Below are 19585 nucleotides of genomic sequence, written 5' to 3'. Positions count from 1 at the left end.
CTCCCCTAATTACTGGACTATTTGAACACCTCACTCCAACAACTCATTGTCAGTGCATTGCTCCGTTACGGACTGTCACGACCGCTCTCTGATCTCGCCCCCGCTCTCGCCCCCGCTCTCGCCCCCGCTCTCGCCCCCGCTCTCGCCCCCCGCTCTCGCCCCCCGCTCTCGCCCCCGCTCTCGCCCCCCGCTCTCGCCCCCCGCTCTCGCCCCCGCTCTCGCCCCCGCTCTCGCCCCCGCTCTCGCCCCCGCTCTCGCCCCCGCTCTCGCCCCCGCTCTCGCCCTCGCCCCCGCTCTCGCCCCATCTCTCGCCCCCTAGCATTTGTCCCTGTCCTTGCTCCTCACTCTTGTGATCCAGTTTGCCACGTTAAGTTCGTCTTTCTTATTTTGCACCCTGCCCCGTTGTCTGTCATTATTTTGGTCCCCTAATAAATTGCTTAAGTTACACCTTCTCCAGCTTCCTCGCATTCTGGGTCCACCTCCTCCTCGCCGACCGGCGACCCTGACAACTGCAATGATAAGACGACTGGAATAAATGAAGGATTGTATTATGATTGCTGGCATTATTTTAAACACTTACAGGACAGAAGGTCAATTATTTAATTTAGCAGGTTCATATTTACGGAATATGTTAAACATTGATGAAACAAAAAGCATTTATCAGATGAAAGTAGAAGCACGGGTCACAAGAATAACTGGGATTGTAGTCCTGTTTTCTGATTTATTATATTTTTCTCATATGCTAAATTTATAGTACTTAGTTTAAATGTGTGAACTTTATTGAAATTTTGGGTAGTGAGAACAAATTTGCACACATAGCATTTCCATGACTTGCATTCACATTCACAGCACTTCGTGGTCAAATACGACGAAGCACATTCTCCACATTGGCTGTAGAGATGCAAACATACCAAATTGGGCACTGGAGGACTCACGCAGACGCTATAAAAAAACACATTCTGAAAGACGGAACAATTGGAGATCAGAGCACATGCACATACGCATACATAAACACAGACACACCCTTACACCTGCACATACACAAACGCTTACATACACTTGCACATACACACCCACATACACAGGCTCATACACCGACTCGCACATACACATGCACATACACGTATACCTGCATATACATGTGCCCATACACACGCACACATGCACACCGACAAGATTCCAGAACAATGCCAGCTGGAGAGACGGAGAGACTGCCCGCCGGAGAAGGCCAGCCTTGGCGTGCCAGTCTTGGGGACAAGACAGGAATCAACTATCCAGACGATGACTAACCTGGGGAGGACCTTCCCTTGGACGTGGACCCGTGCCGTGGGAGGGAGCGAGGACGACCGATTCAACCGATTCAACCTACATTACTCTTGACATAAAAAACTCCTATAAAAACTGAAGCTGGGCTGAAAGATGGTGCACATTTTTTGACTGTGCTCGCCCGAGTGCAGTTTCTCGTGAGATTAAGAAAAAGCCACCCAGATATCTGTCTTTGTACTATTTCCTGAACTCCAGATATGGAAGAAACTAAATATCGGAACTCTAATCAGTTGTTGAGTCTTTATTTGACCCTTTTCTTCTTGAGTACAAAAACCGAACACGCATTGGCGTAAGTTTGGCTTTTAAAAGTTGATTTACTAAATACTTCTCATTTCCACGGTGACTCAACTCCAACAACACTAAAGCTGTTGCTTTATGTTATTCATATAGAATTTTTGTTTAAAATCCCCCTGGCTCTTCTTTTCGTCTTTTCTATATTATGTACGTATTAATAACTGTGTTTGTTAATGTTAATAAAGTTTTTGGCAAAAAACGTATTAGTAAATATTTATCATGTCACTGATGGTGGAGTGGTACACTCGCCTGAGTTGTGTGCAGGCAACGTGGGTTCAGTTCCCACTCAGTGACGGTGTCTATGTCTGCCCTGTGACTGGCTGGCAACCAGTTCAGGGTGGAGTGTGCCTTTCGCCCGAAGTCAGCTGGGATAGGCTCCAGTCCCCTCCCGCGACCCTGTTCAGGATAAGCGGTGAGGATAATGACATGACATGACAAATATTTGTCATCTCATCAATATTTGCACAACAGAGTACTGAGCTTCGAGATCCTCACGATTATAGTTCTCGAAACTATATTTCTTATCAATGTAGGTTAGTTAAGGGATATTTTATTGACAATCTAATCTCAATATACAAAGACAGAAAAAAAATTGGTGGTGGGGGTGCGCGAATCTTTTTCTTCTTGGTAGGGGCGGGCGTGAAATAATTGAGAAGCACTGCTAGTATATGCAGACATTATATCCATACAATCTTGCAGCCCGATTGAACCACAGCATTGTTGCTTCCTTCGGTAGGAGAAACGTAAACTTCCCACTGCTGTTCCAGCAGCGGCTTCTCGGGGCATAGGCGGAAGTGACGCGAGAGATGACTCGCCAATGTGGCGTTAATTTAATTATTTTGTTAATTTTTTTTTATCAACCGAATTAAAATATTATATAAAATAAATATTAAAATAGAACATCCAGGTGTAAATAAAATCCACTGAGGCAAAGAAATATATATGGAAAATACGCGCTTAAAGCATGACGTCATTAGCAAGCGCGCAGCTTCCGAAGGACCTCGACCACATCCACCGACCCGTCCACACCGGAACAAAAACACCCACCGCTAAATTCTTCTGATTTAGTGTGGAACTGACTGTAATTTTCTCACAGAATGTCCAGTGCTACTCTAAAGTACCACTACATAATTCATTAAGTCTTTGTGTCCCGATAACCTCATCTTCGCGCGTTGATGCTTTTCGGCGTAGTTAGCTTAGCTTGTTAGCTAGCTAGCCGCTAACGAAAAGAGGCACATGACTCATCGCCAAGCAGAGATCGAGTGCGGATTTTTTGGAATTATCATTTGAAAATGTGTGAAATAACGACACCCAAGTACAAAGAGGAACTTTGTGGAATAAAAGAAGAGAACGAGCAACATCATCAACTGCTGGACGAAGTTTGCAACCAGCCTCGTGTTGTGCCACTCAAAGCAGGTTTGTACACGTCTTACTCTCATTTGCTTTGTATAGAACGACTTTCTTTCATTAGAAATATGCATCACAACATTAAGTTGTTTGGGGAAATCGTTCAAGGTTATTGCCGTTTTATTTTTAAATATTGCCTTTTACTTGCAGGTCTGCTGAGCAATTGTTTATGTCAAATGTAATCAGTGCAGAAAATATATGGCAAAGAATAACCAATAGTGGGGGGTGAACTCCATGTTTTTCCCAGTATAAAATTTACATTTAAAATAACAAAATTTTCTGGTTTTTATATTTTGTTCAAGCAATTCCTTACGGAAGGAATTCCGCCTGACTCTAAAAATGTGCACATTGCCGCGAAAACGTCCATGGCGGTTGATCAATTTTAGTGAATAAAACACAAAATATTACGTTTTTTTTTTTTAAATCAAGTACGGATTGGTCTTATTTATTTATGAACTTTTTACTGGCTTGGTCGGGTGAGTCAATGAACCTCGGGTGGCCCTGCACTGTTTTGTGCATAGTTTCACCCCGTCCAAACATTTAAAATACATTGAATGCATCCATCCAGGGTTGCACGGTTCTCATCAGTGAACAAGCGCATGCTGCAAGGAATGCAGCTGCATCTTTGTCTTACTATGGTCTCAAAAAGGCTGAAACTCACAACCCCCTTTTCTACCTACAAGTCCAGGAACATTTAGTTCCTGGTAATAAAGTTCCTGTGGCTCAGGTGGTTTGCATCACCCCCACAACTCATAGTTCCTGGTAATTTATCCAAATGACAATGATGATGTATCAGTGGGAGGTCTTGTGTTACTTTGTTACTCATTACTGACACCCTATGGCTGTTAAGCATCATTGCAGTTCCAAAATAATTCATTGAACTCTAAAAAAATATTATGGTGTATCTTAGTTGAATTTGAATTCATATTCCAGAAACGTCTGTGACGATGTCAGGAATGAAATCGGGCATCAGCCGCAACGTGCTTCCTTTTTAAATGCTCGTTTATCACTCTTGTGCTGCTAAAAGTAGGTTTACATCGTAGGACGTAATTTTGTGAAATGCCCCCATGGTCCGGTCCAAGTTGGGGTCCACGCATTGCTCCGTGTGCGTCAGGCACAAGTCAAGGTAGCACGGTAGAAACAATATAAGACAAAGTCACCGCCTGACCTTTGACTTGACCAAACCAAATTTGTCTTTTTCTGTCCTGCAGATGTCTGTGAAAACGATCTCCGTTCTGTGAAAGAGGAGCCAGACTTGACTCACATCAAAAAGGAGGAGGAGGAGGAGGAGATCAACAAGTCACCAGTGAACGTTCTCCCTATAAAGACTGAAGATGAAAACAAGGATGAGAGTGAGGACAACAGATGGGCGGAGCCTACAAGCAGCAGATCAAGTCATCACATGACAACAGAAGGTGATGAAGACCACTGGGGACCATCACAAGTACATAATGAGGACACATTATCAGACGCTCATGACGATGATGATGATGATGATGATGATGATGGGCAAGCCAAAGGTGAAAGGGCATGTCACACTGACTCATTCACTTCAAAGCTGTCTTTAAAAGGGCACAGAAAAACACACAGTGGTGAAAAACCTTTTTCCTGCTCGGTTTGTGGCAAAAGCTTCTCTCGAAAGTCTCATTTAGTAAGGCACACAAGAACGCACAGTGGAGAAAAACCTTTTTCTTGCTCAGTTTGTGGCAAAAGCTTCTGTCAAAAGTTTCATTTAACAATCCACACAAGAATGCACAGTGGAGATAAACCTTTTTCTTGCTCAGTTTGTGGCAAAAGCTTCTGTCAAAAGGCACAATTAACAAGGCACGCAAGAACACACAGTGGAGAGAAGCCTTTTTCATGCTCAGTTTGTGGCAAAAGCTTCTCGCGAAAGTCTCATTTAGTCAGGCACACAGGAACGCACAGTGGAGAAAAATCTTTTTCTTGCTCAGTTTGTGGCAAAAGCTTCTATCAAAAGTTTGATTTAACAATCCACACAAGAATGCACAGTGGAGAAAAACCTATTTCCTGCTCAGTTTGTGGAAAATGCTTCTCTCTAAAATCAACTTTAACAAAACATAGAAGAACACATAGTGGAGAGAAGCCTTTTTCATGCTCAGTTTGTGGCAAAGGATTCTCTGAAAAGGGACATTTAAGAGAACACACAAGAACACACAGTGGAGAAAAACGTTTTTCTTGCTCAGTTTGTGGAAAATGCTTCTCTCAAAAGTCAAGTTTAACAGAACACACAAGAACACACAGTGGAGAAAAACCTTTTTCTTGCTCAGTTTGTGGAAAATGCTTCTCTCAAAAGGCACATTTAACAGAACACACAAGAACACACAGTGGAGAAAAACCTTTTTCATGCTCAGTTTGTGGCAAGAGGTTCTCTCAAAAGTCGTATTTACGACGCCATACAAGAACACACAGTCGAGACAAGCCATTCAGTTGCAGCGTTTGTGCTAAAAAATTCTCCACTAAACATATTGCTGAGAGACACAATTGTGTTGGTGATAAAAGCAGCGATGCTTGAAGCTTAAAAAAACTGAAGGAACCGACTCTTTGTGGTAAGATGTAAATGTGATTTTGAATGAAATATGATTAATTGAATTTTGCAAAGCTCTTTTATTGACACTAAGCCAATGTGATCATTGCCAGAAGAACCAACGTGTCTGAGTGATGATGATTTTTTTTGTTTACATCAAACATGTCAATAAAATGAATTCCCTTTGCCTAGAACAACATTTTTTAACATTATGCTTTTCAGTTGTCTTTTTAATCGTACTTAATGGAAAAGGTGTGAGAAGAAACGGTGCTTATGAAATCGGTGCCTTCCACAATCAATAAAATCACTTGTTCCACTTGCTCAACTGGCCTTCATTACGCTGCGTGAAAAGGTGAAAAACTGAACTAGAAGTTGAACTATAAAAAGAACCAGAAAGAGAAACGCAAGTAGTCTCCGTTTCTCTCAAAGGTTTTGGTAAGTCAGGACTCAGCAATCTGATGGCGACTGGAGTCAGCATTTGTCACCACGGAGATGATGATTCTGCTGCTGTCTGAATTGGACCCGGGTGGCCACACGCCAGTGTCCCTGAATTTCACCGGCGGATCTTCAGCTATCCCACGTCTGGCCCCAGATTGTTGTGGAATTTTTAGCAGTAAGGGAAGATCAATGAGATAGTCTGGAAAATAAATTGTCTTTTGGGTCAGTCTGCTGAGTGATCTCAATGGGTGCGTGGGAAGATACTGATGCACACAGGAAGATGAAGATTTATTTGGCAGGAACTGTGTAATCTTAAAACAAAAAGATACTTTTTCTGCGTTGAGCTTACTTATCAGTCAAGGCCGTGTTGTTTTGGCTTCACAAAGAATTCTCTAGTACAAGAAGCGAAAGGCACTTTCTTCAAAAGCAGGTGGCCACAATAAATAACAAAAACCTTACTTGCTAAATAATTTTCCATCACATTAAGATTGAACAAAATAGTGACACAAATATTTAAAAAATAACTGCAGTAACAATTAAACATTGAATACTAAATTATTACTAAAACAGTTCAATGAATCTTGAAATAATTAATGAATCAACGTAGTTTATTGAATACTGAAACGAATAATGAAATATTTCAGGACTTATATCAGCACTGAAATCATTTTTAACACTCTAACATTTAGATAATAAAACAGTGACGTATTTTAATTTAAAATTCGCAACGACGCTGTAACCCTGTAAAAAGGCAAAGTGCAAACATGTTGACATACAGTATCACTTAATCATGCCAGGATGGCCGAGTGGTCTAAGGCGCCGCGTTCAGGACCCAGTCTCCCCAGGAGGCCTGGGTTCGAATCTCGAATTTCCCCATTGTGGGACTAATAAAGGGAATATTATTATTATTATTATTATTAATAGGGAAATACATTTGGAATACTGTCCAACCGACGACATGGGGGCAGATGTTTTAACAAAACCAGCAACAAAAGTAAAATTCAATACATCTCTCAAGTTCATATTTGGGAACTAAAATGTTTGTTAATGTGCATCTTAGGTTTTTCTCTATGTTTAGAAGAAGATAACAATGATTTGCATCGCAAATGGTGACATCTGTCGGTGAGTTGGTGACAGTGCTACACAGCCAGCAGCCAATCAAATCACAGCGGGGTGTGTCCTGTTCTTCCGCTTTAGTGCCGAACAGAGACCGGTTTTCTCGAAGGAAATCCTTTCAGTGAGACTTTGAAAAACGACGCCAACTTTCATTCGTCTCGTCGAACAAAGAGAAGCTCACGAGTTATCGCCAAGCAAAGACCAAGTGCGGATTTGTTGAGATTGTAGTAATAGGTATTTAGGACTACATGTCCCATAATGCTTTGTATTGAAGTGTGGGGTGGAAGGGACTTCCGGGGGAATGACTAAACAGTGTGTTAACAAGTACTCGCCGTGTCTCGTGTGATTATTATACATGGTGTCAGAAGTGGCGAACTGCAAGTCTTCACAATTATTGTCGGGTCAGTAAAGTGTAGTTGGCTGCCGGAAGACGTTTTTCGGGCAGTTGCAACGTAAATGACCGGCGTGGAAGACGACGGCAGGTAGCTTCGGCGTTAGCTGCTATTTTTGCCGCGTTGCTAGGATACGGCTCGGCACGGCGCGAAAAGAAAAAGTAAAGAGAGGAACTTCAAGCGGATGTCCTGGACGTTAAGAAACCAGGGATTCATCAGCTGGGATGGCGACAACAGTGCAGTTATCTACGGAGCCCCTCTGGTGCCACAGTATGAGAAAAAAATATTTTTTGCTAATCTGTACCCACAGTTTACTAAACTGTACCCACAGTTTACTAAACTGTACCCACAGTTTAGTAAACTGTACCCACAGTTTACTAATCTGTACCCACAGTTTACTAAACTGTACCCACAGTTTACTAAACTGTACCCACAGTTTAGTAAACTGTACCCACAGTTTACTAATCTGTACCCACAGTTTACTAAACTGTACCCACAGTTTACTAAACTGTACCCACAGTTTAGCTAATCTGTACCCACAGTTTACTAATCTGTACCCACAGTTTACTAAACTGTACCCACAGTTTAGCTAATCTGTACCCACAGTTTAGCTAATGAGCTAGCGTTCACGCCCATGCCATGACGTCAAACGTTTGTGGGTGTTGCTTGATAGAGCAGTACCCACGCGGTCGTATATCTCTCAAGGTAAATTCTATTAGATGTTATATTGATAGTACGAGAGTATAGTGTGTTCTGCATCGCTTAAAGACTTGTAATTCCGTGATTTATGTTCACGCCCATGCCATTCCGTCAAATGTAAGTAAGGTGTACATCGCTCTAGTTCGTGACTGTTGCTTGATAGAGCAGTATTAGCAGCGAACGGCTACATTTAGCCTCCGTGTTTTCTATTCGTGCGTCACGTTTTAAACATTTTTCGCGCATTATTTCGCTCGCCACAAGTCACCCAATCATGACAACCGTCACCCTAGCCACGGTTTGATTTTATTGTCGTCTTTTTGGCGTATCAGCAGGCATCAGTGGTTTTAGTCGAGCCCTCGTCGGAGAAGTGTACAAACACTCACGAATCACCACAAGAGGAGACAAGTACGTCTCTGACATTCACTGTAAGTACATTGTCTAAAGTTACTTTTATTTCACGACAACAATTTGTTGTGTTTACTGCCGTGCTTGTCGTAAATTGCTTAATAACTCGCTTCTGGGCTATGTTGGGTTGCTAAATATGGCTGTATAATGAAACTGTGAAACGATGGAAACAATCATGCATTCTTATCTATTCATTTTGTCAGGATGACATGACATTTTTGTAAACGTGCAGAATCATATTTTCAAAGTACAATACTGTAGTTTTACTTTGCATCTTGTCTCTTTAATTGCCTTGAGACGATGTGTAATGCAGCAGTAGTGCCATTTTACTCCTCTGTTTCAGAAGATGGACTCGAATTTTCTAAAATTTCTCCAAGACCAGCGAAAGTTAGATGATAAAGTCATTGCCACCTTTATCGAGGAGAAGGTATGTACAACAGGCAATAACATGTCATTTAACCAATGTGGGTGTTTAAGGAAAACTGCTTCGGGCATATTATATGTTGTGAGACATGGTTGATCATAAAAAGAAAATTGTAATGATTCAAATTTTTCTATTCTTAATATCAATCTCAATAATCAAGTTTAATCCACCCAAATGGATTTGCATTTCTTTGGGGCAGGTTGTAATTCTAGTAGAAGCATTTAAGTGTAAATGAAGTACACACACATTGACAAAAGTGTTGTCTGTTCATGGAAAGAGGGAAACAACATATATAACAATCATAATACATAAAAATAAAAAGGAAAAATCACCATTCATAATCGGACATTGATTTTTTTAATTGTGGTTCATTGGAATTGTTAAAAAAAAATCAAAAATTTTGAAACAGGCCTTGACAAAAATTATGGTAGAAAACACATTTTGTTGCAGAACCTTTTGAGGAAATCACGACAATCAGATTATTTATGTAATGAAATTTCAATGAGATGTGGGCAGCTCTCATTTTGTCCCTGTCTCCATATGCAAACCACGGCAGTTGTTTTACGTTTGAAGGGTCCTGTCAAATATATATATATATATATATATATATATATATATATATATATATATATATATATATATATATATATATATATATACAGTTCGAAATGGAGTAGGAAGAATTATAAACTGTGTTCCTACCCCTTTACACCATTTCTAATTCATATTTATGAATGATGTTTAGCGTAGTTAGTACACTATTGGAGGTTCAGCCAATCATTTTTCTACGTTGCTGTTCAAAATGCGTCTTACTTTCCATGTTTTAAAATGATTGCTGGTCATGTACTTTGTGTATTTTTAAAACTTGTTTCATTACCAATGTTCTATTTTTCCTCAGATTGATTGCTATGCTGTCAATGCGATGACAGAACAGCAGCTCACAGAATATGTTCCCAAAGCTGGAGACCGAATTGCAATACGCCAATACTGCAGAAGAGAAGTAGCTGCGCTTGAAGGAACCAACACAACAATATCCAAAGCAACTGAGTCTTTGATTTCAAAAATTCAACAAAGGCGGGGTTTTGACAATGGCCGCACAGATGAGCGGGTGAAAAAAATGTCTGGCAACACTAATGCTATGAAAGGACACCGCAACTACCAAATGGGCCTATTTGAAGAGACTCAGGACCGAATTGTGCAAGTTAGAGAGAGAAGAGGAGGAGGCACAAGACATTTAAAGGCCCTGAAGAATGCAACAATGTCAGAATTAATGGAAACAGGCAAAGCACTCTTTTTTCCAAATGGAAAATCAAAACTAGGGAGGGAAAGCGATTTTGAATTTCTAATACGGGACTTCACTGAAGAGATCATTTCACCACAAACAACATTAAATGAGCAGTATGAAAAGAGAAAGGTGAAAACATTACGGCTTTATTTGTCATGCAAAAGAGTTGGTGCTGATGCCCCTGCAAAAGTGCTTGATGAGCCACATGACACCGCTTCTGTGCATTTTACTGCATTGGAGGAAACAGCCAAGGTGCCTCCATTGGACAGTGAAATGGTGGGAGCAGTAGGTGGACTGTTAGAAAATGTTATTGCTGATGAAGAAATAGTCTTCAGACATTCATTTGCTGATTATGCCACTTATGATGTCGATGACACCCTCGACGACACCATCCCCATGGAGCTGTTGGTTGAAAATCCATCCCCAGGGCAAGAATCTCATCCACTTAAAGCAAGAAAACTTAAACTGCACAGGGGAAATGTTTTCCATGAATTAAATGCAGCCTTTCAAAACGGCACTGTAACTACTGATGAGCTGCTGGTGGAGATCGAGATGTTCCAACCCAATGGAGCAATGGAAAAGGGAGAAGATAATGGTGGTGTGTTACGTGATGCCTTAAGTGAATACTGGGAAACATTCTTCAGTAAATGCACTCATGGAAGCACAATGAAGATACCAATGACACGACACGACATGAAAGACAAATGGGTTAACATTGCCAAAGTTATGGTCCTTGGATACAACATTGTGCAATATTTTCCCATAGCATTAGCCAAGCCCTTTATTTTGTATTGTCTCGGCGTTGACCTGATGGAGAATGACCTGCTTTCAGCATTTTTAGACACAATTCCCTCTGAAGAAAAACAAGTGGCTGAACAAGCGATGATTGATTTTTTGTCTATCGCTGGATCTGAGGAGTGGATGGATTTCCTCGAAACTCACGAGGTTAAAGTTATTGTCAATAAGGGGAACGTGAAGAAGACTTTAATTGAGGTGGCACATAAGGAACTGGTTCAAGATCCCGCCTATATTGCTGAGTGCTGGTCCAGTATATTGAAGGAACTGAAATTACCACTGGGAGGCCTGGATGAAGTATATGGTAGCCTTACCCCAACACCAAGAAGAGTAATCGCCATGTTACAGCATGAGGGCCTCAACATGAGAGAAATGCAGAGTTTTGAATTTCTGAAAAAATTCATCAGGAGTTGCAACGAACGTCGGCTCAAGAAATTTCTTCGATTTTGTACTGGTAATCTTTCACATCTTTACGATTAATCCTAATTCTGTCATTTGTTTTCACTTGTCAAATTTGATATATATATATATATATATGCATATGTATACATATGGATATATATATATGTATATGTGTGTGTGTGTATAGATGCCAAAAGAAGCTGACTTTGAAACACGGGGGGCAAAATTTTTGATTTGTGGGCCACAATGGGTTCTCTTGACAGAGGGGCCGGACCAGCAACACTTGGATGGAGTGTTTTGGTAACCTCACTTTATCTGAGAAAGAAAATGCATATCGTATATGGAGAAAATATATGCTCTAATTTTAAATGAAAATGAATGAAAACATTGCAACAAAATATCTGTCTTAGGGTGTGTCTCCTAGTGGGGACACTTATCAGAATTACGGGGAAAATAAAACATGAACAAGGTTTATTTATTTAATTTTTTCAACTTCGGCAGGCCTGATGTAAACGTTTAATAAATACACAGCTATTGAAGGCAATGATTAGAGAGCCTTCATTTGAGGTGATAGACACGAGTGTTCTAGTATAGAGTTGGTGGTGGTATGTGGTTCTAAACTAATATTTTATTTTTGTTTTCCAAAGGTGCAGATCTTTTAGTGGCTGAGAAGATCCATGTGCGATTCTTTGAGGCTGAGAACCTATTTACACGAAGACCAATGTCCCATACATGTGGCTGTGTTCTGGAGGTGGCCAACAACTATGGGTCGTACCCTGAGTTGTCTGAGGAATTTGGGAATGTACTTGATGCCAACATGTGGGTGATGGACATAATTTAGTGTCTGTTCTGCAAAATCTATTCCCATATACTCTTAGAGGGTTTGGCGGCTGTTTTGTCTGGAATTTGTTCATAATGGTATTTTATAATGTAGTTGCATGGTCTGATTCATGGGGGCCAGATTTACTGTTTTATGCCGGTATTTCATACTCTTGGACTGCAAGTCGAGTTGTTTATATTTACTGACTATTGAGTGAGTCATTGTTTGCATAGTTGATTCTTTGCAAAATTAGGAAGCAATTTTGTTGTGGTAAGACACAATTTTGTTGCCTATGGTTGTTATGCAACAGCTTTAAGACGTGTGTTTTTTTTTTTGGTTTTTATAAAATTGCTCCACTGCTTGTATTGCAAGCAGATAGTTGTGTCGCTGGGGTCGACTACGATGTCTTGTTTTACACAAATTTTATAAAAATTAAATGTGCAACTGCTCCTATCTGAATTTTTTTCTCAGTTAAGACAGTGACATTCACTCAGCTCTCAGACAGACTGTATGTAGGAGACATTATTTGCTGAATTGAGTACCCAAATCTCAAGTCTACAGTTATCAAGTTGTCACCTTGTTGCTGTCTGATTTGACAGTGTGCATTTGTGTGAATTTGACCACTTCGCTTCACATAAATAGTTTCCACAAATACATTTAAGGATTGAATAGCAGTTTCAACTCAAGATACTTTGGCGACCTGAAAATGTAGAAGACAATCAATTTTACTTTTAGAATTTATTTGAATCACACACATGTATTTTAGCGAGCTTGAATGTGGCTTTTTAAATACCAATCAAAGATCTTTACATGTTGGCTCAATGCATGTCAATATGCGGAGGAGTTTGCAGCAATTTATTTATTTTACAAAACCATAAATCAGCAACAGTTAATTTGGGTAGAACCATCAAGCAAATTACAAAATATATGTACAGTATATATCAAATGAATTTCAACAATTCTCTGTACATTTCCCATGTATGTACAAGAATGGGTGCACACACAGTCACAATAAGTGTACAAAAAAAAATTCTAAGTAAAATTACACATGTTGTAAAACACTTGATAAAATCCATAATGAGCAGAATGCTTCAAACTTAAAACAATTTGTCATTTAGTTATGTGAGGGCTCCATATAAACAGCAGTTGAGGTGTGGCGAGGGGGCACACACACCATTAGGGGGTAAGACAGGGCACATTGATTAATGGTGTGATACGTTATGGATTGTAAAAGGACTTTGAAGCCTTTTACACCTGGACTGCATCCATTAAAGACCTAAGAGTGTTATTAGCTCCTCTCTCAAGTTGAGGTAGTTGGCCGTGGCGATATATCCATCCACTGGGACTTGGAGGTTGTTCTGTGACATTATGTGTGTACACAGAGTGAACACATCAGCATCACAAGCAACATCATTGCGGTGGATGCAGTCACCTTCACACCTCAAAAAATCCTCCTCAGTCACTTGGCACAAAAAGTCCTCTGTGCCATACAGCTCCGGGACCAAGAACATGACATCAGGCCGACCATGAGGGACACGCTCATTCTTGGATGGACGAATCAGATGGCTGTTCCACACCTCCTTGACTGCATCCAACTCATCCTGCAGGTGATACAAAAACAATTTACATAAATGTTTTAAGAAACATATTAACTGAAAATATAAACTTTTTCGAAGACTAATCTCAGCTCATTGTGCAAACACAGATGCATTCACGTGGAAGTCACCAAAATATGAAAGTGGCATGGAGAAAGTGAAGGAAAATACTGGCATTAAGTAGTTCAAATATTATCTGATCATCCATCCATTCACTGAGGTCAAATTTATCTGTAGCGTACTTCTGTGTCTGTGTCTATATGGAGGTAGAATTAAAACAAAGTATGGTAACCATAACTGAAAAAATGCATGTTACAGTAAGGTTTGGTATGTTTGCAGTTACCACTGACCATTGGGTCCTCAACTTTTTACCAAGGTAGGCAAAACGAATGCACTGCAGTGTGAAAGCAAGGTGGACATAAATCATCTACAATGTCACGGAAAATGTCTGGATTTTTTTTTTTTTGTAAGGTTCTGAAAACTTTAAAAGCAAAGTTGTATTCATGAGAAGAAAATATAAAAATGCATTTATAACTTGACCATGATATGGCAAAAATTATTCAATAAAGTGCTTGTGAAGTGTTACTACTTGCCTGTATTAAACCAAGAAAGCAAAATAACATGAGGTTCTTGTCCAAGAAGTCACCATCAAAATGTCCTTCATCTTTAAGTCTGTGGAAGAGGTCCAGCCAGAATTCCACACACTCTCGACGGAGAAAGCCCCACCAACTCTCTATTCTTTGATTTGATGTGCTTCTTCCAACAACAAAGCTTTTGCCACCAGCATGCACATCAGTGTGGGTCCGACGAAGTAATTGCTGCATATCACGGATGGAACTGTTTTCTGTCCCCATGTCTGTTCTCACGATGCGCGCACATCCACCTAATTCATTAATAGTTTCAAGAAAGTAGCCACTGATGACTTTTGGATTACTGCTTGTGTGGTAAGCATTCAGCCACAGAATTCGCTTTGAAAATCCATCGATGGCTCCATTGATGCAAATGCCAAATGGCTTTAATTTGTCGTATGAGTCGACATGCCATACAAAATTTGGACCCTTGGCAAAGTATGCTCGCCTGTGCAGTCTTCTTCTCCTTCTAAATGTCGTGCCCTCCGGGTCCATTGCGGAAAGGAGCAGCCGTACATCTTCCTTTCGTACATGCAGTCCTCTGTCTTTACATTTGGTGTACATCCACCGGTAGCCATGCAACGCTCCAGAGCCCTGTAGCTCCTCTCTGATGAATTCCACAACTGTCTCTGGGTGGTCATAATGGATTCGGCGGAACAATCCATGCTTCTTAAGAATTCGTTTGAGGGACCACAAACTCAGAACAATCCTGTGTTTGGAGCCCAGCACACATAGTATGTGTTTGTAGCTCAGGCCCAAATGAAAATAGAACTCAATGAGCTGAAGTTGGTCCATGATCTCATGCGTGCATTCTGTAGGTGGAGCAAAATAGAATTATGTTTTGATTTCTGATTACATCGTGGAATAGATAGAATATGTGATCAAATTATTAATTAAAATATTAATTACATTTAAATATGTTTACATACGTTAAAAACAATAGTTGTAATATCATATTAACATAAACCTCATGGCGTGGCAGCTATTAAAGCAATACTTTTAGCTAGGAAAAACACGGGAGAAAACGGCAGTAACCACAAACTATTATCATTACACAAAAATAACCGCAGAAAAGGTACTTACAGTGTTTGAAACCCCAAAGACGTAATTGTATCCTCTTGTAATGCGACCGAGTGAGTGTCTCCTTCTCCAGCGAGGACTGGATGATTGCTTGCGCCGGGCGATTGCTTAAAAACGCAGCGAATGTTCAAAACATGACGCACGAAAAATGAAAAGAAACGCGCTGGCTAATTGTAGCCGTTCGCTGCTAAAACTGCTATATGAACTAGGAACTAGAGCAATATTACCATCATATAATATGAGGGAACGAAAGTGAAAGTAAATCACACCATGCCGATTCGACAGAACACTACACTACACTCTAATACTATCAATAAAAAAACAAATTGAATTTACCTCGACGTGTATACGACAGACCGTGAGCTCATTTGCTGAATTGTGGGTACTGCTCTATCAAGCAACACCCACAAACGTTTGACGTCATGGCATGGGCGTGAACGCTAGCTCATTAGCTAAACTGTGGGTACAGATTAGCTAAACTGTGGGTACAGTTTAGTAAACTGTGGGTACAGATTAGCTAAACTGTGGGTACAGTTTAGTAAACTGTGGGTACAGTTTAGTAAACTGTGGGTACAGATTAGTAAACTGTGGGTACAGTTTAGTAAACTGTGGGTACAGATTAGCAAAAAATATTTTTTTCTCATACTGTGGCACCAGAGGGGCTCCGTAGTTATCCCCCCCGGAGCCATTTGACTTTTTCTGTCCGTCAAGTTGGCCAAAGTGGATCAGAAGATTTGAAAGGTTTCGTATTGCAACTGCGTTGGATGGAAAAACTGATGAATATCAAGTAAACTCACTCCTGTATGCGATGGGAGACGCAGCTGATGACGTTTTAGCGGTTTTGCCGTTAAATTCTGAAGATAAGAAGCACTATGAAGCTGTTAAAGCAGCATTTGAAAACCACTACGTGGGAAAACACAACGTCATTTTTGAACGAGCACAATTCAACTCCAGACGTCAACAAGATGGCGAGCAGGCTGAGTCATTTATCACAGCAGTACACAAACTAGCAGAAAATTGTGGATTTGGAGTGCTTAAAGAGGAACTTATACGGGACCGGATTGTAGTTGGAATTAAGGACAAAAGACTGTCAGAACAGCTACAAATGGACTCAGAGTTAACACTGTCCAAAGCTATACAAAAAGTCAGGCAGAGTGAAACTGTGAAGATGCAGCAAACGATTTTACACAGCAGCTCTGCAGAGGACAATAGACTGAACATGGACGCTATAAAGATAAACACAAAGAAAGGAAAAACTCAAACTAAGCAAGTTCCAAAGAAGGAGTGCAGCAGGTGTGGTCGCAAGAACAAACACTCTTGGAAAGATTGTCCAGCCCGAGAAGTACAGTGCAGAAAATGTCAGAAAAAAGGACATTTTGCTGTAGTTTGTCGCAGTAGTGAAGCTGTAGGGCTCAGGGAAGTCACAGAAAACCAAGATTATGCAGACAGCGAGGAATGTGTGTTCTTGGGCGAGATTGATGCAGTGAAGTCAAAGCCCTGGGTTGAAAAGGTCAAGTTAAATGGGGAAAATATTCAGTTTAAACTTGACACAGGGGCAGATGTTACTACCATGCCAGTGAGACTGTACAAACGTGAAAGGGATGGTAAACTACTCCCATCTAAAAAGAAACTTCTTGGGCCAGCTCGTTACCCACTTGAAGCGAAGGGCTGCTTTAGGGCACAGCTGGCAGCAAAAGGTCGTTGCACATCTCAAGACGTCTACCTAGTTTCAGGTTTAGTCCAGCCACTGTTAGGTAGACCAGCTTGTGAGGCATTGGGGTTAGTTTACAGAGTGGACACAGTCAAAGACACTGAGATAGATTTTAGGGCAGCATACCCAACAGTGTTTAGGGGTTTGGGCAAGTTGAAGGAGCCTTATCGCATTGAGCTAGAGCAGGGAGCCATACCTGTTGCTCTTTCCGCCCCACGGCGTGTTCCTCTTCCCCTCCGGGATGCAGTCAGGGAAGAAATAATGAGGATGGAAGAAATGGGAGTTATTTCAAAAATAACTGAGCCTACAGAATGGTGTTCTGGCATTGTTGTTGTCCCCAGACCAGGAAAAAAGTCACCCAGAATATGTGTGGATCTTACCCCCCTGAATAACTTTGTGAAAAGAGAACGGCATATTCTTCCTGCAGTGGATCAGTCTCTTGCTATGATGAAAGATGCCAAAGTGTTTACAAAGTTGGATGCTCGCTCTGGATTTTGGCAAGTCCCGCTCGCTTTGGAGTCACGGCCACTCACAACTTTCATCACGCCGTTTGGGAGGTACCATTTTAACCGCCTTCCTTTTGGCATAGCATCGGCACCAGAGCATTTCCAAAGGAGGATGTCGCAGATGCTGGAAGAGTTGGATGGAGTAATCTGTCATGCTGATGATGTGCTTGTATATGGCAGAGATAGGCAAGAGCATGACCAGAGATTGCATCGTGTGCTCCAAACCTTCCAGAAGGAGGGCCTCACTCTTAATGAGAAGTGTGAGTTCGCTAAAAGCGAGATCTTGTTTGTTGGACACAAGGTTTCACATAAAGGCATCGAGGCTGACCCGCAAAAGGTGAAGGCTATCCAGCAGCTCCCACAGCCAAAATGTGTGGAAGATGTGCGACGTCTCATGGGCATGGCAAACTACCTCGCCAAGTTCATGCCACAGTTGGCTACCACAACTACACCGCTTTAGGAGCTGCAAAAGGGAAGAAATGAATGGATTTGGGCTGAGCCACAGGAAACGGCGTTCCAGAAGCTTAAGGAGATTCTAAGCTCTCCTGAGGTGCTCGCTCAGTACTCCAATACAGCAGAAACAAGAGTTGCTGCAGATGCATCACCTTTTGGTATTGGAGCTGTACTCACACAAAAACAGTCAGACGACACATGGCGTCCAGTGACATACATTTCAAGAGGACTAACAGACACTGAGAGGCGCTATGCGCAGATTGAAAAAGAAGCGCTTGCTGTCACGTGGGCGTGTGAAAGACTTTCATCTTATCTTATGGGGCTACAATTCACTCTGGTAACAGACCACAAACCCCTGGTCCCTCTTTTGAGCACAAGAGGATTGGATGACCTTCCACCGCGCATCTTACGATTCAGGCTTAGATTGCTGCGCTTTACTTTCAAGATCATCCATGTTCCGGGAAAAACCCTAGTCACAGCTGACGCGCTGTCACGCGCTCCAGTTGGAGGTCCGCCCTCTGCAGGAGATCTACAGTTGGAAAAGGACGTGGAGGTTTTCGTGGACACTCTTGTTAGCTGTCTTCCAGCTACGGACAAAAGGCTGGAAGAGATAAGGTCCGCACAGGAAAAAGATGAGCTGTGCCGGAAAATAAGGGACTATTGCGGTGTCGGTTGGCCAGAGAAATGCAAGCTAGACCCAGAGCTGAAAGTGTACTGGCAACACAGGATGGACTTAAATGTGTGTCGCAGTCTTCTCATGAAAGGAGAAAGACTTTGGATCCCACCACTTTTGAGAGCGGACATTCTGCAACGTCTGCATGTAGGCCATCAAGGAATTTCCAAATGCAGAGCAAGAGCCAAGGCATCTGTATGGTGGCCCGGAATCTCAGTACAGATAGACAAAGTGGTGGATGATTGTGATACATGCAGAAAATACAGAATACAGAACCAGGAACCATTGTTAACCACTCCACTTCCGGACCGCCCGTGGCAGAAGGTTGGAATGGATCTGTTCGAATGGTCAAAAAAGCATTATATTTTGATTGTTGACTTTTTCTCGAGGTACATTGAAGTTGCACAACTCAAACATATGACCGCAGAGGTCACTATCAAGGCTGTCAAGGAGGCCTTTGCTCGACACGGAACTCCAGAGACGGTGATATCGGATAATGGACCACAGTTTTCATCTGAGCAGTTTAAACAGTTCGCGAAAGAGTTCCAGTTCACCCATGTCACGAGCAGCCCCCATTACCCCCAGGCCAA

At 41.5% G+C, this 19585-nt stretch overlaps 1 protein-coding gene across 4 annotated transcripts; it reads left to right on the top strand.

Moving 5' to 3' along the window:
- The first annotated feature begins 8143 nt into the window (after positions 1-8143).
- Positions 8144-12792, top strand: LOC148341639 (uncharacterized). Of its 4 annotated transcripts, none has more exons than XM_088288892.1 (5): positions 8144-8334; positions 8550-8642; positions 8966-9049; positions 9945-11580; positions 12176-12792. In XM_088288892.1, the coding sequence occupies exons 3-5, from the start codon at positions 8969-8971 to the stop codon at positions 12367-12369; spliced, it is 1911 nt and encodes a 636-aa protein (XP_088145018.1). In that variant the 5' UTR covers positions 8144-8334; positions 8550-8642; positions 8966-8968; the 3' UTR covers positions 12370-12792. The 4 variants fall into 4 exon arrangements, with proteins under 4 accessions (XP_088145018.1, XP_088145015.1, XP_088145014.1 ...); XM_088288889.1 differs by having other exon boundaries at positions 8547-8642; XM_088288888.1 differs by having other exon boundaries at positions 8160-8223.
- Positions 12793-19585: the final 6793 nt, after the last annotated feature.

Source organism: Idiotropiscis lumnitzeri, chromosome 2 (genome assembly GCF_059441095.1).
Source record: "Idiotropiscis lumnitzeri isolate Australia: NSW breed Sydney's pygmy pipehorse chromosome 2, RoL_Ilum_1.0, whole genome shotgun sequence".
Lineage (NCBI taxonomy): Eukaryota > Metazoa > Chordata > Actinopteri > Syngnathiformes > Syngnathidae > Idiotropiscis > Idiotropiscis lumnitzeri.
The sequence above is the reverse complement of the archived record's forward strand: the minus strand, read 5'-3'. Positions and strand labels throughout refer to the sequence as shown.

Coding starts and splice junctions, on each gene's coding strand:
- LOC148341639 (XM_088288892.1), top strand. CDS start 8,969: ATGGACTCGAATTTTCTAAAATTTCTCCAAGACCAGCGAAAGTTAGAT. Junction 9,050..9,944: donor CCACCTTTATCGAGGAGAAG/GTATGTACAACA, acceptor ATTTTTCCTCAG/ATTGATTGCTATGCTGTCAA. Junction 11,581..12,175: donor ATTTCTTCGATTTTGTACTG/GTAATCTTTCAC, acceptor TGTTTTCCAAAG/GTGCAGATCTTTTAGTGGCT.